The 27478-nt window shown below is 37.5% G+C and overlaps 1 protein-coding gene and 1 pseudogene across 1 annotated transcript in view; one reads left to right on the forward strand and one right to left on the reverse strand.

Moving 5' to 3' along the window:
• MTX2 (metaxin 2) overlaps positions 1–27478 on the forward strand; it is an 84860-nt gene that overhangs the window by 30643 nt on the left and 26739 nt on the right. The window contains exons 2-3 of the mRNA XM_037849878.1: positions 7854–7901; positions 8869–8915. Coding sequence (XP_037705806.1) covers positions 7854–7901; positions 8869–8915 — 95 coding nt within the window. The remainder of the gene's footprint in view (positions 1–7853; positions 7902–8868; positions 8916–27478) is intronic.
• LOC119544493 lies at positions 1872–5141 on the reverse strand (annotated as a pseudogene).

Here is a 27478-nt window from a genome sequence, read left to right on the forward strand (position 1 = left end):
AGGAACCACACTGAGGACCACACGTTCCCTCCTCTAGCAGCACCCAGAACAATAAGCAGCTCTGTTCACAATGGCAAACAGTGTTTCTAGAGCAAAAGTAAGAGCTGTGGCAGGACAGACAATGCTTGGCTAGGTTGGGTGGTTTTCTTGAGCCACACACTGTGCTGGGTGGAGCCTGCACTTGGTGTCTTCCCTGCCCTCTCTGAAAGGCCTGCAGCAGTGCAGGAGCTGGAATCACCAGATGCCATCCCTCCCCCACTGCCCTGGCCATCTCGGTCCTCCCACTACATTTGGCTACCCAATCTCCCCTTGAACTGAAAAAAAGACAAAAGAGCTATTTGCTTTTTCAGCTCTCCCTAGTCCTAAGGCCAAGCTCTAGGTCACAGTTTGTTGCTGGGCACCCTGGAACCACTCTGCTGCTATTTCTCAGCCCCACTTGAATCCCACCTGCAAGAACGCTTGACAGCCTGAGATGCTGAATTAAACACATGGGGAAGGACCGAAGAAGGCTCTAGAGAACAGAAACCCACACCCAGCCAAGGCTGACCCTCCCTTCCTTCTTGGCTGAGCTGAGGGCTTTCTGGACCCAGGAGAAAGCAGAGTAGGGCTCAGGAAAATGGCCTGGCCTTCCCCGAAACCCACCCAAGGAAGGCAGGACACTGAGTCAGAAGCTCTGAAGAATTTCCCTTGGGCTGTGAGTGCTTCCAAACTCCCAGGCCTCAGGGAGACTCTGGCCTGTTAACCAATGGCATCACCGGGCAGCCAGATGAATAGCAGGTGTCCTCTGGTCAGTTAAGGCAGCAGAAAAAAGGCTGACACATACAGGATGACACTCAGGCCCTGTTACTCAAGAACAAACTCTTGCAGACCCAGATGACGAGGGTCTTTTTCTCCCAGACTTGCAACACAAGGTCAGCAACTTTTTTTGATCCAGTGAGGAAAAGATGGCAAGTTTCCTCTTTGGGGAGTATCCAAGCCCAGGCTGAAAGAAGAAGGCTTCCTTACCTTTTAAACACTCAGAGCATAGTTCATGGGAAACTCCAAATATGCAGGCTCCAGGAGGTTCAGAGACCCTTTCCTCTGATCAGACCACATGGCAAATGTTACCTTTGGTGTCAAAGCCTGCAGTTTGGTCAGTTTCACAGTTAATTCCATGGTACCCACAAAGGCTTCCAAGCTTCACTTTACTTGCACACCAGCCTTCAGCCAAACCTGACTGGGAAGGCCATGGAGCTGAGTCCATGCTGTAGAACAAGGCCAGTGGGCCAAAGCAGAAAGCCCTTGCCCTGTGGCTCTCTAAGGAAAAGGTCACTGAAACATAAGTTGTTCTGCCACCCTAGGCCCCAGCATAGAGACATCCAAATGTCTTTTCTAGGTCAGGTCACATTTGGAGAGGACAGTGAATGTGGGAATGGGTGGAGTGGGAGGGGAGGGGTGGAAGAAGTTTTTCTCCAGGTTTCCAAGGAAAGTGCCTCATGTTGACGGAGACTTAGGTGAAAACCAACATCCAATGAAAGGTATGACGAGTTAGTGACCTTCTGTTCTTTGAGAATTTCAAGATGTAGTACAAGGGCCCTCTGAGTCCAACAAGGCAGTCTAGGCTGAGAAACTCTTCTCTGTGACTTTGACATCACTAGGGTGTATATTCTGTCCATCCCCCCTCACTCGCACTGGAAGGACTGCAGGGAAAAGCACATTACAGCAGCAACCAGTTGTCCCCAGGGATGGCCATGGGAATGTGAGGTCCCTTCATCCAGAGCTCCAGTGACCACAGGGCCCCTGACCAGCTGCTGGAGACTGGGAAAGACTCACTGGGCAGTGTGCAGGCCATACCTAATGTAATATCACAGAGGCAGTGGCTGCAGGAGGACTCAACAGAAACGCTTTTGGGTCTGCTTCTGCCATGTGTTGTAGAGTATGATACCAATGACAATGGCAAACACCAAAAATACCGGAGAGAAAAAAGATGATGAGGAAGAGGGCCAAGCTGCTCAGCAACACCAGTGGGGCTGTCATCTCAGGTAGCTTCAGATTGTCCACTGAGGGCAAGAACACATCTTGGTGCAGCTTGTCCTCTTCTGGGGTTCTTTCCACTGTCAACTCAAACAACTTTAGGGAAATGACATCATGATTATCTGAGAGATCCCCAGTGATGGTGGAGGTGCTGATGTAGTAGCCCTGGGGCAGGCGAACCCCAGGGACCTCAGTGCAGTCCCTCTACTTATGCTTGCCATCGATGTCCATCATTGTCTCTTTCTGCTTCTCCTCATTGGGGTAGTGTCTACAATACTCCCAGCCCCACAAATTTGTCCATGTTTCCCACACAGGCCCTGCTGCATCCGATCCTTTGTGTACCAGATTGCCAAGCAAGTCTCCATGCAGATTCTTCTTCTTCCCTTGTCCATGGATTTTGAAGTGTACCTGCCAACTCCCAGTGTCTCAGGCAACACGGACCCTGTAACAAAATCATTGCAGCCACACCAGGAATACTGCGTTCACTTCTTGCTGCCATACTTAAGGAAGACGGGGTGTAACACCTGGCTCCTCAGGGCACTTTGTTACTTACTTTGTAAATCTGGGGTGAGACGATATAACTGGGTCATGACCATGGCATAGCCCATCAGATTCCCCGGAGGAACTGCCCTTGCCCCACACCCTGGTACAGCTTCAATCGCAAGTGCTCCCACTTCAAGTATTCGAATGTCTGAACTCGCCTGGTCAGCCTCGCCCTGGCCCAGACCTCACCAGAGGAGAAGGAGCCACATCCCAGACCCTTCCTGACCCAACCAGTGCCACCCCCACTGTGGGCCAACACCCGGGGCCCCTGGAGCTGGTGCCCTCACCTTCTATGTTTCTTCCAAGTTGGCCCTTTCCTAAGCAGGTTTAAAAAGGCACTTCACATCAGGGAATGCTTTTTTTTTTTTGTAATGCAGTTTTATTGCTATATATTCACACAACGTATAATCCATCCAAAGTATATAATCAGTGGCTCACAGTATCATCACATAGTTGTACATTCATTAGCACAATTTTAGAATATTTTCATTACTTCAAAAAAAAATAAAAATAAAAAAGAAAACCCAAAATAGCTCATATCCCTTATCCCCCGTTATTAGTATTTCTTTTAACGATTTTATTCACATACCGTACAATCTATCCTAAGCGTACCATCAGTGGTTCTTGATATAATCACATAGTTATGCATTCATCACTACAGTTAATATGAGAACGTTCTCACTTATTCATTTCTTCTGAAGAAAAAATCCCATACCCCTTGTATCCCCCTATTATTGACATTTAGCTTTGGTAGAGTGACTTTGTTACCATTAATGCAAGAATATTACAATGTTACTGCTAACTATAGCCCTTAGGTTACATTAATTGTATTTTTTCCCGTATACCACCCTAGTATTAACACCTCGTTAATAGTGATGTACGTTTGTTCTAGTTTTCTATTAACCGCCATTATTGTCCGGTTTAGGTTTTGCTAAGCTATACAGTCCCAGTTTTTATACTCTAGCTTTCCTTCTGGTGACATACATGACTCTAGCCTTCCTCTTTCAACCATACTCATACCACAGCTTTGTAATTACACTTACAATATTATGCTACCATCACACAGTATTGTTCTGTACTTTTCTAACCTTTACAATCAACCTTATTGAACATTCTGTACTTCTTAACCATTGATTGCCCAATATCTGCTGTCTTTCTATCTCCTGATAACCTGTGCTCTCTAATTTAACTCTCAGAGTTTGCTCATTATAGTTAGTTCATATTAGTGAGAACATCTAGTATTTGTCCTTTTGCTTCTGGTTTATTTAGCTCCATGTAATGTCCTCAAGGTTCATCCATGTTGTTGCATGCATCATGACTTTATTCTGTATTACACCTGCATAATATTCCATTGTATGTACATACCACAATTTGCTTATCCACTTGACAGTTGATGGACATTTGGGCTGTTTCCATATTGGCAATTTTGAATAATGTCGCTATAAACATTGGTATGCAAATATCTGTTCATGTCCCTGTTTTCAATTCTTCTGAGTAAATACCTAGTAATGGGATTGCTGTATCATATGGCAAGTCTATACTCAGCTTCCTGAGGAACTGCCAAACTGCATTCCAGAGCAGCTGCATCATCCTACATTCCCACCAACAGTGAATAAGTGTACTTATTTCTCTACATCCTCTCCAGCCTTTGTAGTTTTCTCTTTTTTTGATGATGGCCACACTAGTAGGAGTGAGATGGTATCTAATTGTGGTTTTGATTTGCATTTCTCTGATAGCTAGTGAAGATGAGCATCTTTTCGTATGCTTTTGAGCCATTTGTATTTCCTCTTTAGAAGAGTGTCTATCCCCGTCTTTTGCCCATTTTTAAATTGGGTTGTCTTTTTGTTGTTGGGTTGTAGGATCTCTCTGTATTCTGGATATTAAACCCTTATCAGATATGTGGTTTCCGAATGTTGTCTCCCATTAAGTAGGCTGCCTTTTTACTTTCTTGGCAAAGTCTTTTGAGGCACAGAAGTATTCAATTTTGAGGAGGTCCCATCTATCTATTTCTTTTTTCATTGCTTTTGCTTTGGGTGTAAGGTCAGTGAGTGCTTTTGGTGGTAGAAATTGAGAATAGCTAGGATACGTGAGTCATGAAATTTTATTCACTATTGGAGTAGTCTGTGGTCTAAACATTTCAGGCCAACTGAAATAAAACTAGTAAAAGATGAAAATGTGTTGAAAAGATTTTTCTTTTTAAATGCTACAGGTTTTTAAGGTTTATTGTTGGTACCATAATTTTGAACTCTTTACCCCCTTTACACAGTTCAGCAAGGTGGGTATTGATTTGTCTGACCTTGGGAAGAGAAGATGGGAAAGAAGTTATTTTTTTGGACTTTGAGTGCCATTCATATCATAGATATTATCAATAAAAGACCTTAATTGATATTACCCAAACCAAGGGATAGGCTTTGTACTTTGTTATATGTGGATAATAATGTTCATGATTCATGGACAGTTGTAGAGCTCATTTCCTAGAATGATACCCGCATGTTGATTTGGAGATCCATTGCTGTGCCACCCAACTTAGGATTTTGAGCTTTGGCATTCTTATCAAATGACACACTAGTGATTTCTTCTTCCATGTCATGCTTAAAATGTAATTATTTGAGCTGTTTTATATAGTTGTTGCACTTAAATCATGATGTTTTTATACTTGGAGCTGCTCATTAGTGAGATAGGTAGCTAGTCATTCCTGGAACACTGTACCATTTCTTGCCTACTGATCCTTGATAACATTAGAATTCCAAGCAACTAAAATAACACGATTATGTAGGTTTCTATCGGTTTAGATGCCTTCTCTTTTTAAGGAATAGTTTCTTTGTGAAGAAAACGTCAGCAGTTTTAGTAAGTTCACTTTTTAAGAATTTATTTTTCATAAGAATTTTTGAACTGGAGCATAGTTTATATCTTGGATCAAGTAAAATATACCCCGTCTTCCCCCCACACCTCACCTTGAGGTTAATAACAGAGTTTTTGCTATTTGTAGGCAACTTCTTTATTCTTATTTGCAGTCAGGTAATAATGTTGTGAGAGTTTCGTTACTTTTACATATGTGAATCTAGAGATTGCATGGGGGGTATGATAAATTAACTTTTAACTGGAATTTCTAAATGCATATGAAAACCCTGTGATGTTATAGAGTAGTGTTGTAGTTTTTCCGATTTATCAAAGAACACTTAAATTTTATTCAGCATATATTTAATGCTAAGTGTATGTTTTTCCATTGTTTTGAAAATTTGTAGTCTATGTGTAACATATAGCGCAAACAGCTAACCAAAAATTAAAACTACTTTTGGTAGTAGCCAAATACTACTATAATATTTATATTTAGAATATTTAGAATGCTACTAGAATATACATAGAATGCTATGTTAAGAATATTTACTAAGAGTACCCCATTACCTTAACATACTTGGTAATACTAGGGTCAGTAAAACTTTGATCAACCAGAATGTTTAGGGAATGGAGCAGTAGGTTGAATCAAATATCCCTTTTCTTTTTTTCTCACACACAATTAATAAACACCAATTGTATGTAACACATGGTGCAATGAGGGATACATAGATGCGTAAGACATCTGTGCTTTCAAGGAACTTAGTTTCAATATTTACTCTTTGAAATGTTTGTGTATTTTATACCTATGCTTTTTTGCTTTAATAAGATTAATGCAGTGCATATAAATGAATTGCTGATGACATACAGTTTTATAGTGAATGAACTTCACGTATTGATTCTAGTATAGATGTAAATGGTGTAGGTGTACTGACCATACAATTTATCCTAAAAGGTTATTTTTGAGTAATTCTCTAATGTCAGCTTGTATTTTGTTTCCCTGACTTTTATTTTAAAAACTGTTAAACAGGTTAACTGGTTTTCATTGAAATTTTACTTTGTTAAAAAAGTTTGAGGTAAAATGTAGTAACCATTCAGTTGCACTACCTCTTTGGTATGTGAGTTGAAATCCAATAGCCTTTACTTATACACATAGTATTGTGGGTAACAGCATACAAACTATGTATGTATGGTCCATTATTTGCTTGATGATTGATGGTATTATCCTAAAATGGGTTTGATTTGTGTACCCAAAATCAAATCAAAGCAAAAGTAACATTATTATCTATAATAATGCTACTGCTTTTCTTTCATTCTAAAGTATAAGTAAAAGCAAAAAGGAGTCCATCCCTCCCCCTCCCCCAGTAGTTTTAGAGCATCCTAAGTGATCAGTCTTAAGGAAAAAAATACATCACACTTATAAATTTTAAAAAAAACAAAACAGCTAGAATTATATCACAAAAATAATAATCTGTTGCTATATCAAAGACTAGATTAATATAAACACAGTAAGAAGAATATTAATTATTATCAAATCTCATATATTTAATTTATTTTCTTGCTGGGAGCAAATGTAGTTAACTTTGTCAGAATTGGTGATTCAGTAAATGATATGCTGTATGTTCTTCCAGCAGAGCCATTGTTTCTTAAGTGCTGTTGATTAGACAGAATTCAAATCTTATGCTTTTTCCAGGAATTGGAAGATTCTTTTTGCAGCTGGAGCCTTCTCTAGATGCAAGTTAAAGGGTCAAGGTCAAGCTTGACTTCAGGCCTAAAATTAGTTTTACTAGCTTTATTTCATGTTCCTTATTGTTTCATTATACTGCTCTGCTTTAATTTTTTTGTGTGGCTCGGTGGGAGTGGGGGGGTGGGCAGCAAGCATGACATGTTCTAGAATATACAGAGTACTGTGTTTTTTAAGTACTATCAGCTTTTGATGATAAGAAGATGCACAGCCTGATGTGGATGTATTTGATTCTTTCACAGATTTTGTCTGTTTGAAACTTCTGAAAGTTTACATTAAAATGTTACAGATATTAAGTTTCACTATATGCTCTTTGTAGTGAATTGAAATTCAATATCTTTATGTGTGTGTGTGTGTGTGTGTGTGTGTGTGTGTATAAAACATACATATGGATATAGCTGGATATGTGTATATTGAAGGAGCCTAAGGAGTAGTAACACATAGGCTATTTGATTTTTTTAAATTCTCATTTTTTATTGGGCAAGATGTCTCCCATCTCCTCCCTATAAAAAAAAAACCACCATCAAACAATAAACCAAACATCCATTTAAAACAAGTTATCTAACCTCCTTATACAGGTAGTATGTAATTAGTTGCCATATTTAAGGTAACCTTGGCAATTGACTTTAAATACTCTAGGCAAACATGCTTATTAATTTGATTGGTTATTGATATGTTTTGCCCTGTGTGCCTAATTACCACTATTTTGTTTCCACAGCTGCAGAACCTTGGCCTGAAAATGCTACATTATATCAGCAACTAAAAGGTGGGTCCTTGTTCACAATTAAAAATGGCTTTATATAAAAATTTATTTATTTTTAAAAACCTCTCAGTAATATAATTTACTGCAAAAAGAACATAAAACACAAAGAAGGGATTCCATATATATTTTGTCTAGGAGATTTTACCTAAACTTGTATCTGCCTGTATAAACCAACTATTCATGGTCTGTAAGGTCCTTAGTTTATTATTGACTCATTATAGTGGCTGCTGTAGGCAGTGTAAAATGATGTGGTTGCAGGTGCATTTGGCAGATTTACTGCACCAATAGCTGAGACAGCAGATTTTTGAAGTCCTGTGGTAAAGTGGGCTCTCAGTAAAAAGGAACTGTTAAAATGTATAGGCTAGGATGGTTCAGGCTCCCTTTAGCAGCTCTTCATATATCATCACATCACATTATGGCCCCCATTTGGGGCTCAGCAGCCTGCTATAGTTGTCAGAAGACTGCAAAGTAATGAAGACTAATAGGCAGCAGCCCTCGTCTTCTAAGCATGGAATTTTTATTGCAGCAAACTTGTCATCTTTCTTTTGTGTGACAGACCTAGACACACTGTGCAATGTTAACTGCAAGTTGCTTTTAGAGATTGTGAATGCTTTTACTTTTAACTACAAAGGTTTATTTTATTGATTTTAATGAAATGGAGATGAATAGTTCTTGAAAACTTGAAAAATGAATATTTTAAAACAAGAGATTTTAAATTACATATTGCTGATAAAATTAGATAAGTGATTAGTTTTAGAGGAAATCGTTCTGTTTTATCATTACTTACATACTGTGATAATTTAGCCAAAATTATTACACAGTAGCATTAATAGAGAACTTAATTACTTTGGTGAAAGGCTATACCTCTTCTTTTTAAAAATAATAGTTTTATAAATAAAAATACTATAATTATATTTTACTTGTCTAGCAATCATACTTTTGACTTGGACTGTTCATTGTATTTCCACAGGGGAGCAAATTTTGCTTTCTGACAATGCAGCTTCTCTTGCTGTGCAGGTAAATATGTAAAGAATGGAATGTTTTTTCACCCCCTAGGTGATTTGCATCATTTTGAGTTGCAATTATTTTTTCCCTTCCAGAAAGTCTGAGACTATATGTTTAGAATTTTTCTGTGTAATTTACCATCATCAATGTAATGTTGCTTCTCTGTTGAACTATAATTTTATTATGTAATACTATTTAGACAATTATTGTCAGTATATAAAATAAATATAAATTTTTTCATTATTCATTGTTTTGTTTAATTTAAAAAAGTCATATTTATGTGCTAGGCAAATTCTGTTTCTTAGCAGTTTTTTTGTGGCCAGATGTGATGGTATTTATTATTTGAAGTAGTATGTTCATTTATGGGCACAGAATTATTTTCTAATATATTTGTAAAGATTTATTCACATTTTAAAGCATCAGTCTACTCATTCTAGCTTAATGAGTTTGGTAATCTTGAAGCAAACATATTCTTTTCCAGCCATTCCTTATATATTTATTGATTACATTAGTATCTATTATCCCCAAACCACTTATTGAATGCGGTAGCTCTTCGAGTTGTATTTCACAGTTGTATAATCAGAAATAGATTAGTGGCACTCTAAACCCTGAACTGCACTATAGGAATAATAGGATACTTAGTGATTGCCTAAAAAAAGAAATATTTATTTAGCTTATAGAATTATATAGTTATTTGAGCATTTTATGTATTTAGCTGCTTTTTATGTAGTTTCTGTAGTTTGAATCACAAAGGGGATTTTATTTTGCAAGACCTAAAAGTTTAACTCAAAAGAGAAATCTAAGAGATGTAGCTTTTATTGGAGATGAGACTGTGAGCTTCTTGTGGACTGAAAAAAAGGGAAGGAAAGGAACTGTTTTATTGAGCTTTTGCTGTGTTCAAGCACAATGCTAATAACCTTTGCTACATTCAAGCACAATGCTAATTTTAGGTCATCTCATTTATATTTTTATTCAACTTGATCTCCTCTGGTCTTAATAACAGTGGTCGAAACAGTGTTTATTTTTGTAAAGCAGAAAGGAAGGAAAAGATGCAAGAAATGTATCTGGTACAATAATTTATTAGTATAGTTTTTTTCTTTTAAGTCTTTTCCTTTTAAAAGATTTATATCTTTTTTACCAAGAGTGTAAACTATCTTTATTTTATTTATTTTCCTTTAGATAATAGTAATTATAAGTAGTGTATTTTCTTTTTGTTAACTTTTGATAAGCAGAAATTTCCGGTTGGTTTATACACTAAAATGGACTTTATAACTGCTATTTTAAATCTTTGTGTGTGTGTATGTGTGTGTCCTGTGAGCTGGATTTAAGTTTAGCTTTCAAATATTTATAAACATAGTGCCTGGCATATAGTATGTACTCAGTAAATGTTTATTGAATGAATGGTGGTAAAAGCATTCTTGCTTGATAATCAACAGCAACAAGTAAAATTAATTGCTGTGTATAAAATAGTATTTTCAATCTTTGTATCTTTGAAAAGATACAAAGCTTCATGGTACAATGAATATTTTAGTTGAAGCACTGATTCTTAACCCTTTTAATTGATATTTTTGGGTGATTCTTCTAGGATCTAAAAAAAGAACATTTCATCAGACCATAGAACATTTCTTCAGAAAATATTCCAGTGCACTCACACACAGATAACAGACATATACCCAGGTCTGCATATGATTGCAGGAAGTTTACTGATATCCCTCCTGAATCCATTTGCAGGATCACCTATGAAGAGCCCCTAAACTAAACAATAGTAGTTTAGAAAATACTGAAGTAGTTTTCATCAAGTAGGAGAGAATTTGGATAGGAATAGATCAGTGGTTCTTAAATGGGAGAGATTTTTACTCCCTCAAAGGTCATTTGGCAATGTTAAGAGACATTTTTGATTGTTACAATCTGCGGGGGAGGGATTGCTACTGGCATCTAGTCGGTAGAGACCAGGGATGCTGCTAAACATCTTCTACAGCAAAGAATTATCCATCCCCAAATGTAAATAGTGTGAAGGCTGAGGAACCCTGGAATAGTTGTTTAAGTTGTTTTCAGTACAAACCGTGATATTGATACATTACCATCTGCTTTAGTTTACTAAGCTGCTCAAAGCAGACGCCATGAAATGTCTTGGCTTTAACTATGGGAATTTATTAGCTTACAAGCTTACAGTATTGAAGCCATATAAATGTCCAAATCTAGGCATCATCAAGATGATGCTTTCTGCCTGGAGACTGGCCGGTGATCCTGGCTCCTCTGTCACATGGCAAGGCACATGGCAGTGTCTTCTGGTCTCGCCTTTCTCTTCTGGATTTCCTTGCTTTCAGCTTCTTGCTTCCCTGGCTTTCTCCCTCCTCCCCTCCCCCCCTCTGTCTGCATTTATCCCATTTATAAAGGATTCTAGCAAGAGGGTTAAAACCCACTTGGGGCCATGCCTTAACTGAAGTAATCTAATCAGAAGGTCCTATTTATAATAGGTTTACACCCACAGGAATGGATTATCTTTAAGATCTTGATTTTCTGGGGTACATACAGTTTCAAACCACCATACCACCTTAAAAAGACAAACTAATGTTTTAAATAATCTGTAACAGGGAAGAAAGAAAAAAAAACTTTTGCTAAGTAGTTGATCTGTATGTGCTTTATATAGCAGCTCTACTTTTATGGTTCTTATTAATTTGCTTTCTTACCTCCAATCAAATATGTTTTACAATTAAATATAAAGCCAGAAAAAGACCTTTTAAAGTGTAGTATTTGCTTAACCATTTCAGTTTTTTTGTTATCCTACATATGTCACTTAGATGATAAATTAACCAACATATATTAAAAATTCTTGGTTTTCTTCAATATTCTTGGACTTGACAGCTGATAGTAGCCATGACTATAAATGTGACTTTTCCAGATATCTGATGTAACTTTATGGAGTAATTTTCTTCTAGATAGGGGACCAGCATCCATTTAGAGAATCAGTTAAAGACCCTCCCTTTTGATGTATAAAGCTGATCAAAAACAATATGACAGGTATCCATAAACTGGGTATTTCTAGAAAGACACCAAATGTCATACATCAGATATTTTAATAGTCTGCCAGTTAAGCCATTAGGAAATTTATATTCTATTTACCACATATACTTGGTATTTATTATACCCCTGAAACTAAGCGGTGAGGTCTTGTTTTGGCTAAAGGAACCTTTAGGTTTCAGTTTAAAGGAAAATAATTTTTTTTTCCTGTGGCTGTTTCCTCTTAGATTTTCTTCCTTTCCCTCATCCTCAAAGTATTAGCATTATCTGAAGTATTTGTGTGGTCATAAAATAATCCCTCATTCTCAAAGTATTAGCATTATCTGAAGTATTTGTCTGGTCATAAAATATTTGTCTGGTCATAAAATAATCTTGAATATAGTGAAGTATAATGTGTTTCTCTGGTTCTCATGAGCAGTATGTGTGTAATATATATCATAGGCACACATATACATATGCATATGTATGTTTATGTGTATACACATATGTAGAGAGAGAGAGAGAAAGAGGAGAGGAAAAAATCTTCCATTTCGTATTACTTCTGGTTTGGAGAACTTAAGCTTATATCGATTAGGAAAAGAGCTTTTATAATAATTCTTTGTTACTACTTTCTCTTACCTCCAAACCTAAACCAAGTTCTCATTAGATATATAATACAGGCCACACGGGTAATTTTAAATTTTTGAATAGCCCTGTTATAAAAAAGTAAAAAGAAGTAGATAATATTAATTTTAATAATGTAGTTTATTTATCCCAGTATATAAAGTTATTTTCATTATAACATGTAATCAGTAAAAGATTTATGAATGGAATATTTTACTTTTTTTCATATTAAATTCAAATTCTGGGGTGCATTTTGCAGTTCCAGTACATCTAAATTCGTACTAGCCACATTTCAGTTGCTCAGTAGCCACATGTAGCTAGTGTCCTTTAAATTGGACAGTGCAGGTCAGTCCAGAAATACAGTATGAGCAAATATTATGTCTTCCATAGGTTTTCTGCAATAAATGTTTTGTTTGATTTTGCTTAAAAAGTTGATGTCTTTACCCATTTATTTGTGCTGTCTTAGCAGATTCCACAAATGAAGTGGGCAGTTGGCCTCTTCTTTCCAAATGTAGCACCTTGTAAATATGCGATGAATGTTGGTGTGCTGGTTTGAATGTATTTTGTCCCCCAGAAAAAGCCATATTCTTTGATGCAATCTTGTGGGGCAGACATATTAGTGGGGATTAAGGTGGAACGTTTGGATTAGGTTGTTTGCATGGAAATGTGCCCCGTACAACTGTAGGTGATAACTCTGATGAGATATTTCCATGGAGATGTGGCCCCACCCATTCAGGGTGGGCCTTGATCAGTGGAGCCATATAAATGAGCTGACAAACAGAAGGAACTCAGTGCAGCTGAGAGTGACATTTTGAAGAGGAGCTACAGCCAAGAGGGACACTTTGAAGAACGCCCAGGAGCTGAGAAAGGAGCTGTAGATGAGAGACAGTTTGAAGACAGCCGTTGAAAGCAGACTATTGCACCAGAGAAGCTAAGAGAGGACAAATGTCCCAAGAGCAACTGAGAGACGTTTTTGAGGAACTGTAGCCTAGAGAGGAGCATCCTGGGAGAAAGCCATTTTGAAGCCAGAACTTTGGAGCGGACACCAGCCACGTGCCTTCCCAGCTAAGAGGATTTCCGGACACCACTGGCCATCCTCCAGTGAAGGTACCTGATTGCTGATGTGTTACCTTGGACAGTTTATGGCCTTAAGACTGTAACTGTGTAACCAAATAAACCCCCTTTATAAAAGCCGATCCATTTCTGGTGTTTTGCATTCCGGCAGCATTAGCAAACTAAAACAGTTGGTTATTTCCTTCTTTCCTGAGTCTTTGCCAGTAGTAAAACATAATCAGTGTCAGCAAGAGAAGTTTGTGGGCTTGTTAATGTCTGAAAATGCCAAATGCCAAAGTAATTGCAAATGCAATTTACATACAAGAAATTTTTTGGATATATTTGTGTGAACATTAATAATAATTTTTGTAATCATTCTCTCATGCCATGCTTTTGAAATATTAATATTGAATGCTTTAATTCATGTAAAATGTTATTTCAATAATACTAAATAAAATTTGTTTTAAAAATTAATTTTTATTGAATGGTTCTATTGTGTAAGGCACATCTCATTCAATCCATTTCACTACCCTACTGTAGGGTACAATTAACTTCATTTTTAAAAGATGTGGAAAGTGAAGCTAGGCAAAGACTTGCCTAAGGTCATATAACCCACAAATTATGGAAGTAAACTGAAAACAACAGCTAGATGAGTGCCTACCCTGTGCTAGGCACTGTGCTGAGAATTTAATTCTTAATTCATTTAATCCTGTATGAGGCAAGTGCTATTATAGTTACATTCTATAGGTAATGTTAAATGAACAACAGTAAATAATTGTAGCTAAAACTTATACAGCACTTACTCTGTGTGCTAAGCCTTGTTATGAATGCTTTAGATATCATAGATAATCCTCACACACTGCAACCCTATGAGGTAGGTACTATTATTATTTCCATTTTCCAGATTAGGATATTAAGGCGATGACAGGTTAAGTATTTGTCCCAAAGTTACATAACTAATAATTGGCAGAGCTGGAATGTGAAACTCAGGAGTCTTGAGTCAAGAGTCCACACTCATAACACATATGCATATCAGACTAGTCCAATGATATAAGATCTTTGAATTTTTGTCCAGTAGTAAGTGAACATTTAATTAACAAATTATTTCTGATATTTCCTAGCAAATGATATCTTATAGTTTATAGTTTGCGTTAACATGTAAAAGATAAATGTGTCTCAGTTTTGGATGTTTGAACTTGGATAAAGCCACTCTTACCTATATTATGGGTTGTTGTGAGGATGAAGTTAGATAACAAATTGGAAATCTCTCTTGAAAAAGCAAAAGCAATAGAAATGATGATATTGAGTGTAGATTAGTGCCTATTTTGACATGAAAGATTTATATACATATTTTGTGAATGTCTTTAATAAAATGTTGATTTTCATTTAGTATCTATGAAGCCAATTTAAAAGAAACTGGTTTTCTTTTTTATGTATAGCTTAGTTCTCTATATATTGTAAAAATTTTATTTTATTTCTAGAGAGTGTCTCAAACTGATAATCATTATTAGAATCCTGCATGAAAAAGTAATCTTCCTATAAGAATAACATTTAAGCTTAGGTAAAGGGAAATCTCCCTATTCCATTTAATATTTTCATTTTTCCCTACCCCTTGTGAATAGACACTTTATCTCTAAAAATGAAAGGAAAGTCACAGAAACAAACTATTTACTTTCTGTTGAGTATGTGATACATTTTTAAAAAGTCAGCATTTTTATGAGCCCCATTAATGCTTGGCCATGAACACTAACATGTTGGATTTTCAGATAGTTAGCTGACCCTTGCTTTTTCCTTTGCAAATGCTGCTTTTTAGGTGGACATATTAATTAGTGGTAAATGATAATATCCTACTGTAGTGATTGGGAAAAAGGAGGCGGGAGCTTGCTTTCCTTTGGAGTGGCAGGTTGATCGTTGCAATGGAGAAACAACTGTGAGAATGAAAATACAGCCTCTGTAAACTTGTCACATCATTCAAAGGGCCATAGTAGACAGCTTACCTGAAGGATTTTAGGGGAAATGATTTTGAATTTTCAGTCTGGTTGGATACATTTTTGCTTTAAACAAGTTGTTCATGGTCCTATGCAATTTTTAAGTGTCAGTTTAAACCTTATATAAATACAAGTAGGATGACACCAGTGGATATATTTTAATAGAATTAATAGAATAATATTTTATAAAAAACATTTAAAAATTGATGTAACTTTCTTAAAGTTGCATAAAGTATAAAATTTTAGTTTTTAAATTTGTTCATTCCTCCCACTTTGATCATCCTGTGCAAAATGAGTATCTGAATTCGCTTTCAGAGTTAGGAGAAGGAAGGAGAAGCTAAGGGGTAGAGAGAGTTTAGTGAACATTTATTAGATAAGAGTACTTGTAAAATCCTTTTCAGTGTTCTAAAACTAGCAAAATGCAGATGTTTCCTTGATATGACTTAATTGAACTTCTTCAGATTGTCTTGTATTACATCACCTTTTATATATTAGAAGCATTGAAGCATTAGGTGAATTATGCTTATAGCATCTGGAATGATTTAAATATGTAAAATTTGTTCTTTATAAAAGATAACTGTGAACTGTGCAAACAATTGCAAACAGAATTTAGCAGATTAAAAATTATCAGTATTAATCCCTCAACACATAAATGGTATGGTACATATAAAACATTTAAATTAGCTCTGTAGGATTTGTGCAAATGAAGTATATTTAGAATTAGGTGGCTATTAGTGTTGTCATTTTTAGTAATTAGTCCAATATATTAATGTAAAGTGGTTATACAGGGTAGTAGTTTGCTAATATAAATATCTATTTTAACTTAGCAAGAATTCTATAGTCTATAGTTTTCAGAGATTGCAAGTTAGTATATCAGTGGTATACTTTTTGTTTAAAAAGTAAATAGCAAGCTAGATTTTAAAATATGTTACTGCTAAACAGAACAATAAAGACATAGTAGTAAGATAAAAAAAAGTCTATTTTTTAAACCAAAAAAGGCTAGAATTCTTCATTATTAGATGTACACGATCAACATAATTGATCTAACAACATTATATTTGAGCTGAAAATACACTTAAATCTGAGACTGTACAATACCCCGTGAGAGTAAAACATATTTCATATAGTTCTAAGATGAAATTACCCTTGAATGAATAGCATCTTCATTTATCTTCAAACCTTTTCTGTGCTTTTAGCGAATCTACTCTTTCAACATTCTACAACAAGAATTGCATTATATCATTATACCACAGTACTTCTGCAGTATGAAATAGATTGGTTTGGAAAATGAACCTGGCTTTGCTATAAATTACATTCACAGGTACAAAAGAATTTGTTATTTTGTTTAAAATAGTCACAAATATAATTAAGGTCTTAATTTATGTTCAACTATAAATATGGCTATTACTGTAACTCTATTAGGAACTTAATCTGTCACTTCAAGAATGATACCTAACACTTTTCATCTGTATCCTTACACACATTATTTCAATTACAGGGTCTGCAGCTGTTTGATATAAAAATGTATCATTTTGTAGATAGATTTGTTCATGGTTTTTAATTTTAAAACGTGCCTCTTCAGTATGGTGGAAAATAGTTCTTCAGTTGTCACGGATTTTCCTTTGTGTCCTGGTAAAATAGGATATGAATTAAAATTCAGAACCATTTCCATTTAATACCTTGAAAATGGCATTGCATGCTTTAGAATAGTCCTTAGTGAGTTCTTACATAAAATATTTCAAATCTAATTATGAAATGAGTAGTAGGTGTGTCCTAAAGAAGAAAACCTGAAGTCTGCTGTGTAAGGATAGCTTTATGTGCTGGGACTGAAAATGGATTGTTCCCTGTCTAGAATTTTAATAACTTTATTAATTTGGCTTCTATACATTTAGAAGCTATGTTTATAGTCCCTTAAATTCCTGATATTAATCAGTGTAAAAGCATCCAATCCTTTAAAAATTTGTTAAGGGCAATTCTTTAAAATTTAGGATTGTTTTTTATATTTTTATTGGCAGGTAATGCTGATTTTTTTTGTTTAAGTGTAATTAAAGAGAGTATTGTTTTGTATTCATCTTTTAAGACACGTTCATTTTGTTTTTTGGAATAAACAAGAGGAAAGGAGTTAGTTGGTGCCACTCATTGGTGAATCATTCGATTTTTTATTTGATTTTTAATTACCATTAGTTTATCAAAATGAGATGAATACATTTTACGTACCTGCCGTCTACTATTTAGCTTATCCTAGGAATTTTTAATTTGGTGGGTTTTTAATCATTTTCCTCAGTTGGGAATGTTTTTTGGCTGTAAACAGTAAAACTTTAGAACATTCATTGTAGGAGCTCAGTAAAAAGGAATTTTCTTTTTTTACTCCCAAATTGTTCATTGAACACCAACTGTACAATTGGCAATGTGTTAGTTTCTTGGGTTACAAGAATTATTTTTTTTTAATTTTTACTCTATAACTTTATTATATTTACTAATTATGTGGAAAGTTTGTATCTTTTTCTATTGTTTATCTTTTTTCTTGCTTTCTTCCTGAACTTGATTTTTTTTCTATAGCTGTCAGATGTTGATGTATCTAAAATTGAGCCAAGTATTCCAGGAGTAGTTTTCACGTGAGAGTTGTATTAAGGAAGGTTCTGTTCTCTGATGTGATCTGTCTTTGTATGTGGTCTCAAATAGCATTTCACATTTTTGGTGGCAAAATTGTCCTGTTGAAAGCTTTTTATGCTTATTGAATTGATGATTTCTGCACAGGTAATTATTATTCTTTAAGTTGAATTCTGGTTACTGCTTCTAAAACAATATTTGCTTATTGATATTTGTAACTTTTTTGATTTTTAAAAAAGTCTCTGAATTTAATAGTTATATCTAACTTTTTAAAGTAGTGAGCTTTGGACCCCAAAACAGTAAAGTACTAATTTTTTGTAGCTTACTGGTTTTCTATGTGTTTAGGTATGTTTGTGTTCATTCTTATGAATATCTATGGCTTATTCATTATATAAGTGGTTATTGAGAACCTCCTGTGTGCAGAAGACAAAGTAATGAACAAGATAGACACAGTCTCTGTGTCCTAAGGAAGCTTTTATTCTGGTGGCGGAGATGCTTTATCAGTGTATATGACTTTCAAAAATTATTCATAAAGTAAGAGTTGATATTAAAATCAGGATAGCTTTATTCCCTAGATTTTGCCTTGTTACATGATACTTTATATTATATAAAGATACATACTGAATACATCATATATTCTCTCATATTGTCACCAAGGTTTAACAGTCTTTCTTCCTTTGCAGATGGGTAAATGAGTATTTATTATTACTAATATTACTTATGCTAATAATATCGTATATTTATTTAACTGCTATGTACCAGATGGTATGTAAAGTATTTTGTATACATCACCTCAATTAATCTGCTTAATAAATTGTCTTCGTTTTACAACTTTCTCAGCTAACACAGTCCCTCACCAAGAGGGACCTAGAGATGTCTCACTGAGAGGCTTCTGCTCTAATAACTCCTTGTTGTTCTAAACTGACTCTTAAGATTGATGCAGAGGATTACGTTTCCTGAACATATGTATACTGTAGTCTTCCAGTTAAGCAACTTGCTTCTTAAATCTGTACTCTAATTAGGATCTGTTAGGTTCTGCTAGGGTACTTAACCAGTAGGAGTTAAGGGATTGGGAATGTTCTGATGGTTGCCCAGTCGTAAGAGTGATATTGCTTATGACTCAGCTACAGAAAGTAAAATTATTCTAAATGATGAGTATAGCAATTTTAATGCAGCAGCATCCTCCCTGTGCCAAGGTAAGAACCAGGAAGACCCGTTGTTGTCTGGCTCTATTTCCAGCCAGGGTTGAGCCCTTTTCACTAGTTTCTGAACTGAGTATTTTTCTTACCTGTTTTTTCTTGTGTGTTTGTGTGTGTGTGTTTGTTTTGTTTTGTTTTTTTAAACTTAATGCAGTTAAAACAAAGGATACTTTATATTTTATGGTTTCTAATGTTGTAGATTCTATTCTTTTACTGCTATCAGAAATATCATATTTATTGTTTTCTGTAAAATAAATGGATGACTTTTTGGCTTTTAATTTAATTTCACCCAAATTTATTTATTGAGAGTTCTATGCCTATGGGAAAGTGTTGACAAAGATTGTATCTACATGTAGGTACTTCTGTTACCTGTGTCCACAAAAGAGGTGGGGTGACCTTCAAGGTTAGGCTTCTCAACATTTAAATAGAACCTCCTTATCTGGTTTTCAAACCATGTAGCTGTGCCCTTAGTTAGCAACTCCAGGCATTTGAAAAGAGAGCAGAAATTGTCTGCTATCCTTATCCTATGAAAGTCTAGAAGAGAAGTGATAACTAGAGAAGAATATCTAAAGACTCCTGAATCTCTCCTACCCAAACCTGTTCATCTTGCAGTTTTTCCTGTATTGGTAAACGGCAATTTCATCTTTCTAATTGTTTATGTCAGAAACTTGGGGTCATCTTTGTATTCCTCTCTTTTTCCTCTACTCACATCCAGTTATCAGCAAATCCTCTTGGCTCTACCTTAAAAATATAGCCAGAGTCTGACTTTTTACCACCTCCCTCATGACCACCCTGGTCTAAGCCACCATGATTTCTTTCCTGGATTATTGCAAAATCCTCTTAACTAGTTCACCCTGCTCCTACTCTTCTACTCTCTATGGTCTAATCTCTGTGTAACTGTTTATAATCCTCGAAACTGCCAGTCATATTCTAACAGTTCTCAGCTCAAGACCTTCCGATGGTTCCCCATCTCACTCAAAATACAAGCCAAAGTCCGTAACTTCAAGGGACTACATTATCTCCTGGTTGCTTCTCTGATCGCATCTCTTAACTCTCACTATTTTACTCTCACTATCTTTACTCCCACATAATCGCACTGGCCTCCTTGTTGCTATTAGAACACACCAGTCTTGACCTGCTTCATGGCCTTTGAACTTGAATTGCTCTTCCCTTAGATATATGCATGGCTTGCTCCCTAAGTTTATGCTCAAATGTCATCTTATTGGTGGGCCCTTTTCTCACCACTCTGTATATGATAAAATGCCTTTAAACTGCTTTGTATTTTTAAGTAGCAAGAATCCCCATGTATGTTTTCCTGTTCATTTGCTTCTCTGTCTCCATTAGAATGTAAACTCCATAAAGGCTCTTCACTACCCTACTCCCTGTGCCTAGAACAGTCCTGATACATAGCAAGTGCTCAGGAAGTATGTGTTGAATGGGTGAATGAATGAATAAATGCTCTCAATCATTCTTCTAGATATTCAAAGTTGTATCTTCCTGTCAAGTTAGCCAGCCCATCAGAAAGCTACAGATTGGACAAAATAAACCTTTGCAAGCCTTGTTGAGCTGTTTTAATGTTTTGCTCTAAGCCTTTAGAAGAAACAACCACACAAAAAGCAATTCTGCATTTGGAATATGTTGTCTCCTATGTCATTCAGTAGCCCTTATAGAAGATTCCAGATGAGAAATGTCTTGGAATTTAGTATGAGCGGTTCAACTGCATTGTGACATCATTCTTTTTTGAGGACTACAAATATTCCACTGATGGATCCATCACAATTTATTTAGCCAGTCCCTTACTGATGGATATTATGCTATTGTAGTTATTATTTTTTTTTTTTTTGCTATTATAAACAGGGTTTAGGTGTGAATATCTTTCCATATATCTTGTATAATTTTATGCCTATATGTCCATATGATATATTTCTAGCAATAAAATTGCTGAGTCAAAGGATGTGTGAATGTGGAATTTTGGTAGTTATTGCCAAAATGTCCTCCAAAAAGATTGCATTGATTTATACCCCCAGCCACTGGTCGTTCCAACTCAGATTAGCCCCAACACCAAAGAACGTACCTAGCATGGAGTTACCCATGAGTTTAATTAGGGACTTACAAAACAGACAGTTTTTTCCAATGCTGGTGGGTTGGGAGAGTGAAGTCAGTATTCTGCCATTCCACAGAGAGAGAGTGGGGAGTGCCTTATAAAGGTTTGTGACAACAGAGTTTCTTGGGAGATTTGGTTATGACAGGATCTCTCAAGCTTTGGTTACTAACAGTGATTAGGGGAGGGAAGTTTTAGTGCTCCCCTCCGGGGGGTGGAGGGGACTGTTGTCTGGCAGGTGGGCGGCTGTGTGTATCTCAGTACTGAAGGAGGAGATGGGGTCCCGGGCACTGGGTCCTCACAATCCATCCCCATATAGCAGACTATTTACCATAGAACAGACATTGTGGAGTACGAGACAACAGAACACTAGAGGTCCTCCCCATACAGAAATGACAAACCCACAAACAGATGCTACTGACAATTGATACAATCTGTGCTTATTTTCCGATGCATTGAATTCTGCCAGGTCAGCAGGGTGTTCCACTCAGTCCAATTCGCAGGAGTTACAGTGCAAGAAAGGCCACTAAAGGTGGCAAGTCCATGCAAACCCAACATTGGGTTCAATTGTGGGCATGAGTTACCTAGGGTGCTGTGGGCAAAAAGAAAGATGTTTATGGGGAACAATAAGGGGGAATTTCTGCTGATATACAAGCTAAGTTTCCATTAGTGGACAGAAGAATTCCTGGGGAGGGGGTGCTGTGAGAGGTTTTAGCTATCATACTTTTTTCCCCTGTAATTGCAGGGAGTTTTCTTGCGTTAAATCTGTGGTTAGCATAGGCATAGTAAGTGTCCACAAACTCATACATACAGTACCTTGAGGTATGGGGGGTGGGGGGATTTTATATTTTAAATCTTAGGTGACCCCAATACCCCACGGGCTTAGCCACATCAGGAGGATCAGCAGGGAGGAGCAAGTGTTGTTCTTTCACATAGGAAACTGGTCCTAGAATAACATACAATTCTGCACTTAAGGGACTGTTGTTAAAGACACTGCTTTGCAGTAGATGGGCTTTCCATTTTATCAGAGTGCTGAGCTGAGCACTCCCTGAATGCAGTTTATTTGCTGTGTTTTTTATCCACCCCTGTATGGGGAAGGCAGTACACAATGACACAGAGCATTTTTCAGTTAGTCCTTCAACTTGCAGCAGGGTATTATAGGCAGCACACAGTTGTTTTTCTAAGGGTCTGTACTGCAGTTCGGCTCTTTTCCAGAGCTGAAGCCAAAAGCCAATGGGAACTCGCTTTGCCTGTTGCCTTTGCCACAAGCCCCACCCAAAGCCAATATTGGTACTGACCACTTCTAATTCACAATGCACATCAGGATCCATCACCCTTAAAGCCTGAGCCTGTTCAATAGCCTGTTTGGCTTTTTCAAAAGCAGCCTGCTGTGGAATATCCCATTTCCATGTTTTTCTGTTCCTAACTAGGACTTAACAAGGGTTTTAGAATCTGCACTAAATGGGGTATAAATGGTCTCCAATAATCCAACAAACCAAGAGCTGTTTAGTAGTATGTGGAGTGGGGTTATTTTACAACTTATCAGCAATAGCAGAGGGAATAGTCTTAGCAGTTGTTTCCAATTCTGCAAGAGAGTGATCTCTGCCAGAGTTTTCCACATTTTTAAATCTTGAACTTCCAAACTATGGCAAATAGTGGGACCATGAAGATATCCTTGTGGTAGCACAGCAAATGGCCATTGTTGTCTTTCCCATGTGAGGGTAAACCCAGGCTGGCTGGTGGGGTATAAGGAGATACTAAAAAAAGCATTAGCAAGGTCTAACACAAAATGAAACTGGCCTAATTGCATACTTATGTCCTATAACAAAGTAGTTATATTTGGTACAGCTGCAAACAAAGGAGGAGTTACTTTGTTAAGCTCTCTATAATCAATAGTCATTTGCCAGGTTCCATCAGTTTTTCTTACTGGCCAGATTGGACTATTAAATGGGCTGTGAATAGGGATTTTAAAGTGCACTCTAATTCCTTGATGGTAGCAGTACTTTCTTGATGCCCCCTGGCAACTTATATTGACACACTGCTGCTGTGCATCTTGGGGAAGGGTACCTTTACCAGTGACCACTTAGCATGTCCTCTTTGGATGGTTTTGACCACTTGGCACCAGAGATGGAATTCACCTACAGTAGTTTGCAGAGTGATATCCAGCAAAATATCAATTCCTAATAGATATTCTGTGTTCCAGTTTGCTAAAGCTGCTGTTATGTAAAATACTAGAAATGGATTGGCTTTTATAAAGGAGATTTATTAGGTCACAGATTTACCTTTCTCGGGTCATTAAAGTTTCCAAACCAAGGAATCAACAAAAGGACACCTTAACTGAGGAAAGGCTGATGACATCCAGAACACCTCTCAGCTGGGAAAGCATGTGGCTGGCATCTGCTGGTCCTTTGCTCCTGGGTTCTGGTTTCAAAATATCTTTCTCCAAAATGTCTCTGGGCTTCTGTCTCTCTTAGCTTCTCTCAGGCTCTGTGTATCCTTGCTTGTTCTCCCAGGGCATTTCTCTCTAAGCATCTGAAGTTCCTCGCTTAGCTTCTCTGGGGCAAACTCTGACTTCATCTCTTAGCTTAGCATCTCCAAATTCTTTCTGTCTGCATCTCCTAGTGTCTCCAAGCATCTGGGTCTATGTGGGCTCTCAGCTCTCTTAAGGACTCCAGTGATTTAATTAAGACCCACCTGAATGGCAGGGTCACATCTCCTTGGAAATAATCTAAAGAAAGGTCCCACCCCACAAGATTATAATACAAGAACATGGCTTTCTGGGGTCCATAACAGCTCCAAACCAGCACAATGGGGGACCAGAAAATAATTAACTCAATATGCGGCCTCTGATCCCCAGTGTCCGCATATGTAGCTTTTATTTGGGATCTTGACCTATCCCCTATGTGAGGGGAAAGGGGCTTGCCATGCCTTCTTGGCAGGGGTAGTGGGGGGGGTACTATAAGGGCCAGGTTTTTTGGTCAGAGATTGTTTCTTCCTCTGGTGATCTGTTTCTAAATTTGGTATATCTCTGCCCTTTTGGTAACTTACTCCATAACCTTACTAGCACAGTGTTCGGCTTTCTATCAGTATCTTCAGTTTTAGTACCTGCAGCCATTAGGTCAGCCCACATCTGTCTGCGTGACACACAGTTTGGACTGTCATGTCTTTTTGGGGCATGGCCCATAACCCTGACTCCAGTCCCTTTTCACCTTAGGTGTTCAGATTCTTCTAGATCTGCTACTACTTGGGCAACCCTGGAGATGGGTTGCCCCACTAATGTGCTAAGAATGGGCACCAGTGTCCTGTACCATTGATTTGGGGCACTTTGTAACATTGTGTTTTTAATGCCCATGGTGAAAGTTTTGTTATCTAGTTCCACAAAGTAGGCAGCATAAACTGTACATTTCATTCCTAGCCCCCTTAGTATATCTTGTTATTCATCAGTGTTCTCTAGTGGGGTGTGTGTGTGTGTGTGTGTGACCTGGGGTATATCCCCCACATTGGGACAAGTTTCTTTATACTGAATCACTAACCAATTTAGTGGTAAGCTGGACTCAGGTCGGGTAGCTAAGGAATATGCACATTGGCAGAGGGAAGGGTGAATGGCAATAGAGGTCAGTTTGCTTATTTCAAATCCTGAAAGCAATATTCCCTCTGTGCCAGTGTCCCACAGGTGCAGCAGCCAATCTGGTAAAATTTCTTCAGGTTTTTGTCTGTATTGATTCCCAATTTCCTGTAACTCAGTGGCAGTATAATACTGCATTGTAACCAGCACCTTTTGATCAAGAGGTGCTGCTAGGGCAGTGGCAGCTGCAGCACCATCCCCCCGTGCCTGGGGATACGGTGTTATATTTGCTCCGTTTTGATCTTTTGTTGGCCAGAGAGTGAACATGCTTAGTTTCCTCAATTTCAGGTTCGCAGTCAGATGGGGGCTCTTCCTCATAGGAAGAAAAATCAGTGGGGTCCCTCGCGTTGGGATCCCAGTCAGAAGAAGTCATGATATGGCTCACTTGCCCATTGGGCAACTTGTACCCTCTCACTCTACCAGCTTGCTAATATTTCTAAATTTTTATCTACATGGCACAGACTCTCATTTAATGCATCCTTCATATCTGCCTAGGCTATCTGCATGTCTCTTTCTAACTTAAGTTCTCCTTCTGGACAGTGAACCTCAGCTTTGACTGCCATGTCTCTTCCACAGCTGAGTGCACAACTCCTATTAGAGGCCATGCAACAGCTGCTGCAGCTTGTTGCAGGAGAACTAGCAATCCAGCTGTTCAGGAGGGCTGCCATCTCTCCCCATATGGATGTTTCAGACCATCACAGTATTCCCCCTGGTCTGTCTCCTTTCCTAGGACTCATCATGCCCATTACATTTGGTGGTTTCCTGGTCTCCTGGCTGGCTCGCCAAATGTTCTAACTCATATTAGCCCCAAGACCAAACTCACCTGGCATGGAGTTACCCATGAATTTAATTAGGGACTTACAAAACAGGAGATGATTTTTCCGATGGTGGCGGGTCAGGAAAGTGAAGTTAGTGTTCTGTCATTCTGCAGAGAGAGTGTGTCATGGTCCAAGAGGGCTTTTGTAGCTGAAGGACTAAAGAAAGCACAGACATGTTCTGAGACATAAGCTTTTATTATGGGGCTTACCTACAGGATGGGGAAGTCGAGTCACATTGCCCTGAAATCAGGAGCTTCTCTGAATGGATTCAAGAGCTGCTCTGAATGGCGGCGAGTTCAGAGCACAATGTGGAAAGAATCCGCACTTTGCGGGGGCTGAATAAGCTGGTTATAAGGGCTTGACATTCCAATGGGTGTGAGAACATAAGGTGGGAAGCAGGGTCCTGCAATGTAGGGAGGGGTTGATTGTAATCAACAGGAAGGAAGGGAGGATTATAGATTATCTTGTAGATAACAGTGTCTCAGGGAGTCTCAGGAAGGAGGTAGTTTCAGGTATAGATTACATTTAGCACCTGATATTACAAGGAGAATAGGTCAAACCTTAACTGTTCTAGGTCAAGCAAACTGCTCTGTGCAGCCTTCAAGACACTTGGGGGCCCAGGGCTCCCACAGAGAGGGAGGAGTACCAAGGTGGGGAGGCTTATGAAGGTTTGTGACAATGGAGTTTCTCAGTGAGATTTGATTACAACAGGATCTCATGAGATTTGGTTGCAATAAGGTCTCAAGATTTGGTTACTAACAGTGATTAGGGGAGGGAAATTTTAATGCTTCACCCCTGGAGGTGGGGGGGCTTGTTGCTGGTCCTGTGGTCAGCTGCATATATCTCAGTAATGGAAGAGAGGGTAGGGCCCTGGGCCCTGGGTCCTCACAATGATTGAATATGAATATTGTGTTTTGGACTTCGACTAAGCAGCCTTGTTTTTCTTTGCTTTTTACTATCAGATGTTTTCTATTGCTTCATTTAAAAAAATCACTTAGAATAATAATTGAATTTGATATTTCTTCACTCTTTGATATTTATTTTATTTGATATACTGTTCAAATTTTCATATGTCCATTGTTCATTCATTCAGCTGATAATTATCATCTGACAGTTAGGACCCAAGCACATATCTGGAAATTATAACTGTAAAAAGGCAGTTTTAGACAACAGAGGAATCTGAAATGAGAAGCAAGAGGAATCATAAGTCTTGTCACCAGGTTACTGCAGAAATATACTATAATAGGATCTATTCCTGATTTCAGTTGTCTGCAACATTTGAAAGCTTGCCCCTCCACCCCAGCATTCATGCTGCTAGCTTTATATCTAATCAAAAGCAGTGGCAATGCTATCTACAATTATAACTTTTGAATCTTGGATTTAAGAAATTTGTATGGATTTAGTAACAGATTGTCCTTGTGTCTTTAGACCTCTGGTCTTATTTTCATTTATATGTAAATGAAAATATATTTTATTTCTCAAAGCCAGTTTTTTTTGAAAAAAATTGAGCCATTTTAATACCTAGAAGATATGATTCAGAAGTAGTTGCTGACTATA

The sequence above is a fragment of the Choloepus didactylus genome, chromosome 9 (genome assembly GCF_015220235.1).
Source record: "Choloepus didactylus isolate mChoDid1 chromosome 9, mChoDid1.pri, whole genome shotgun sequence".
In the NCBI taxonomy this organism is placed as follows: Eukaryota; Metazoa; Chordata; class Mammalia; order Pilosa; family Megalonychidae; genus Choloepus; species Choloepus didactylus.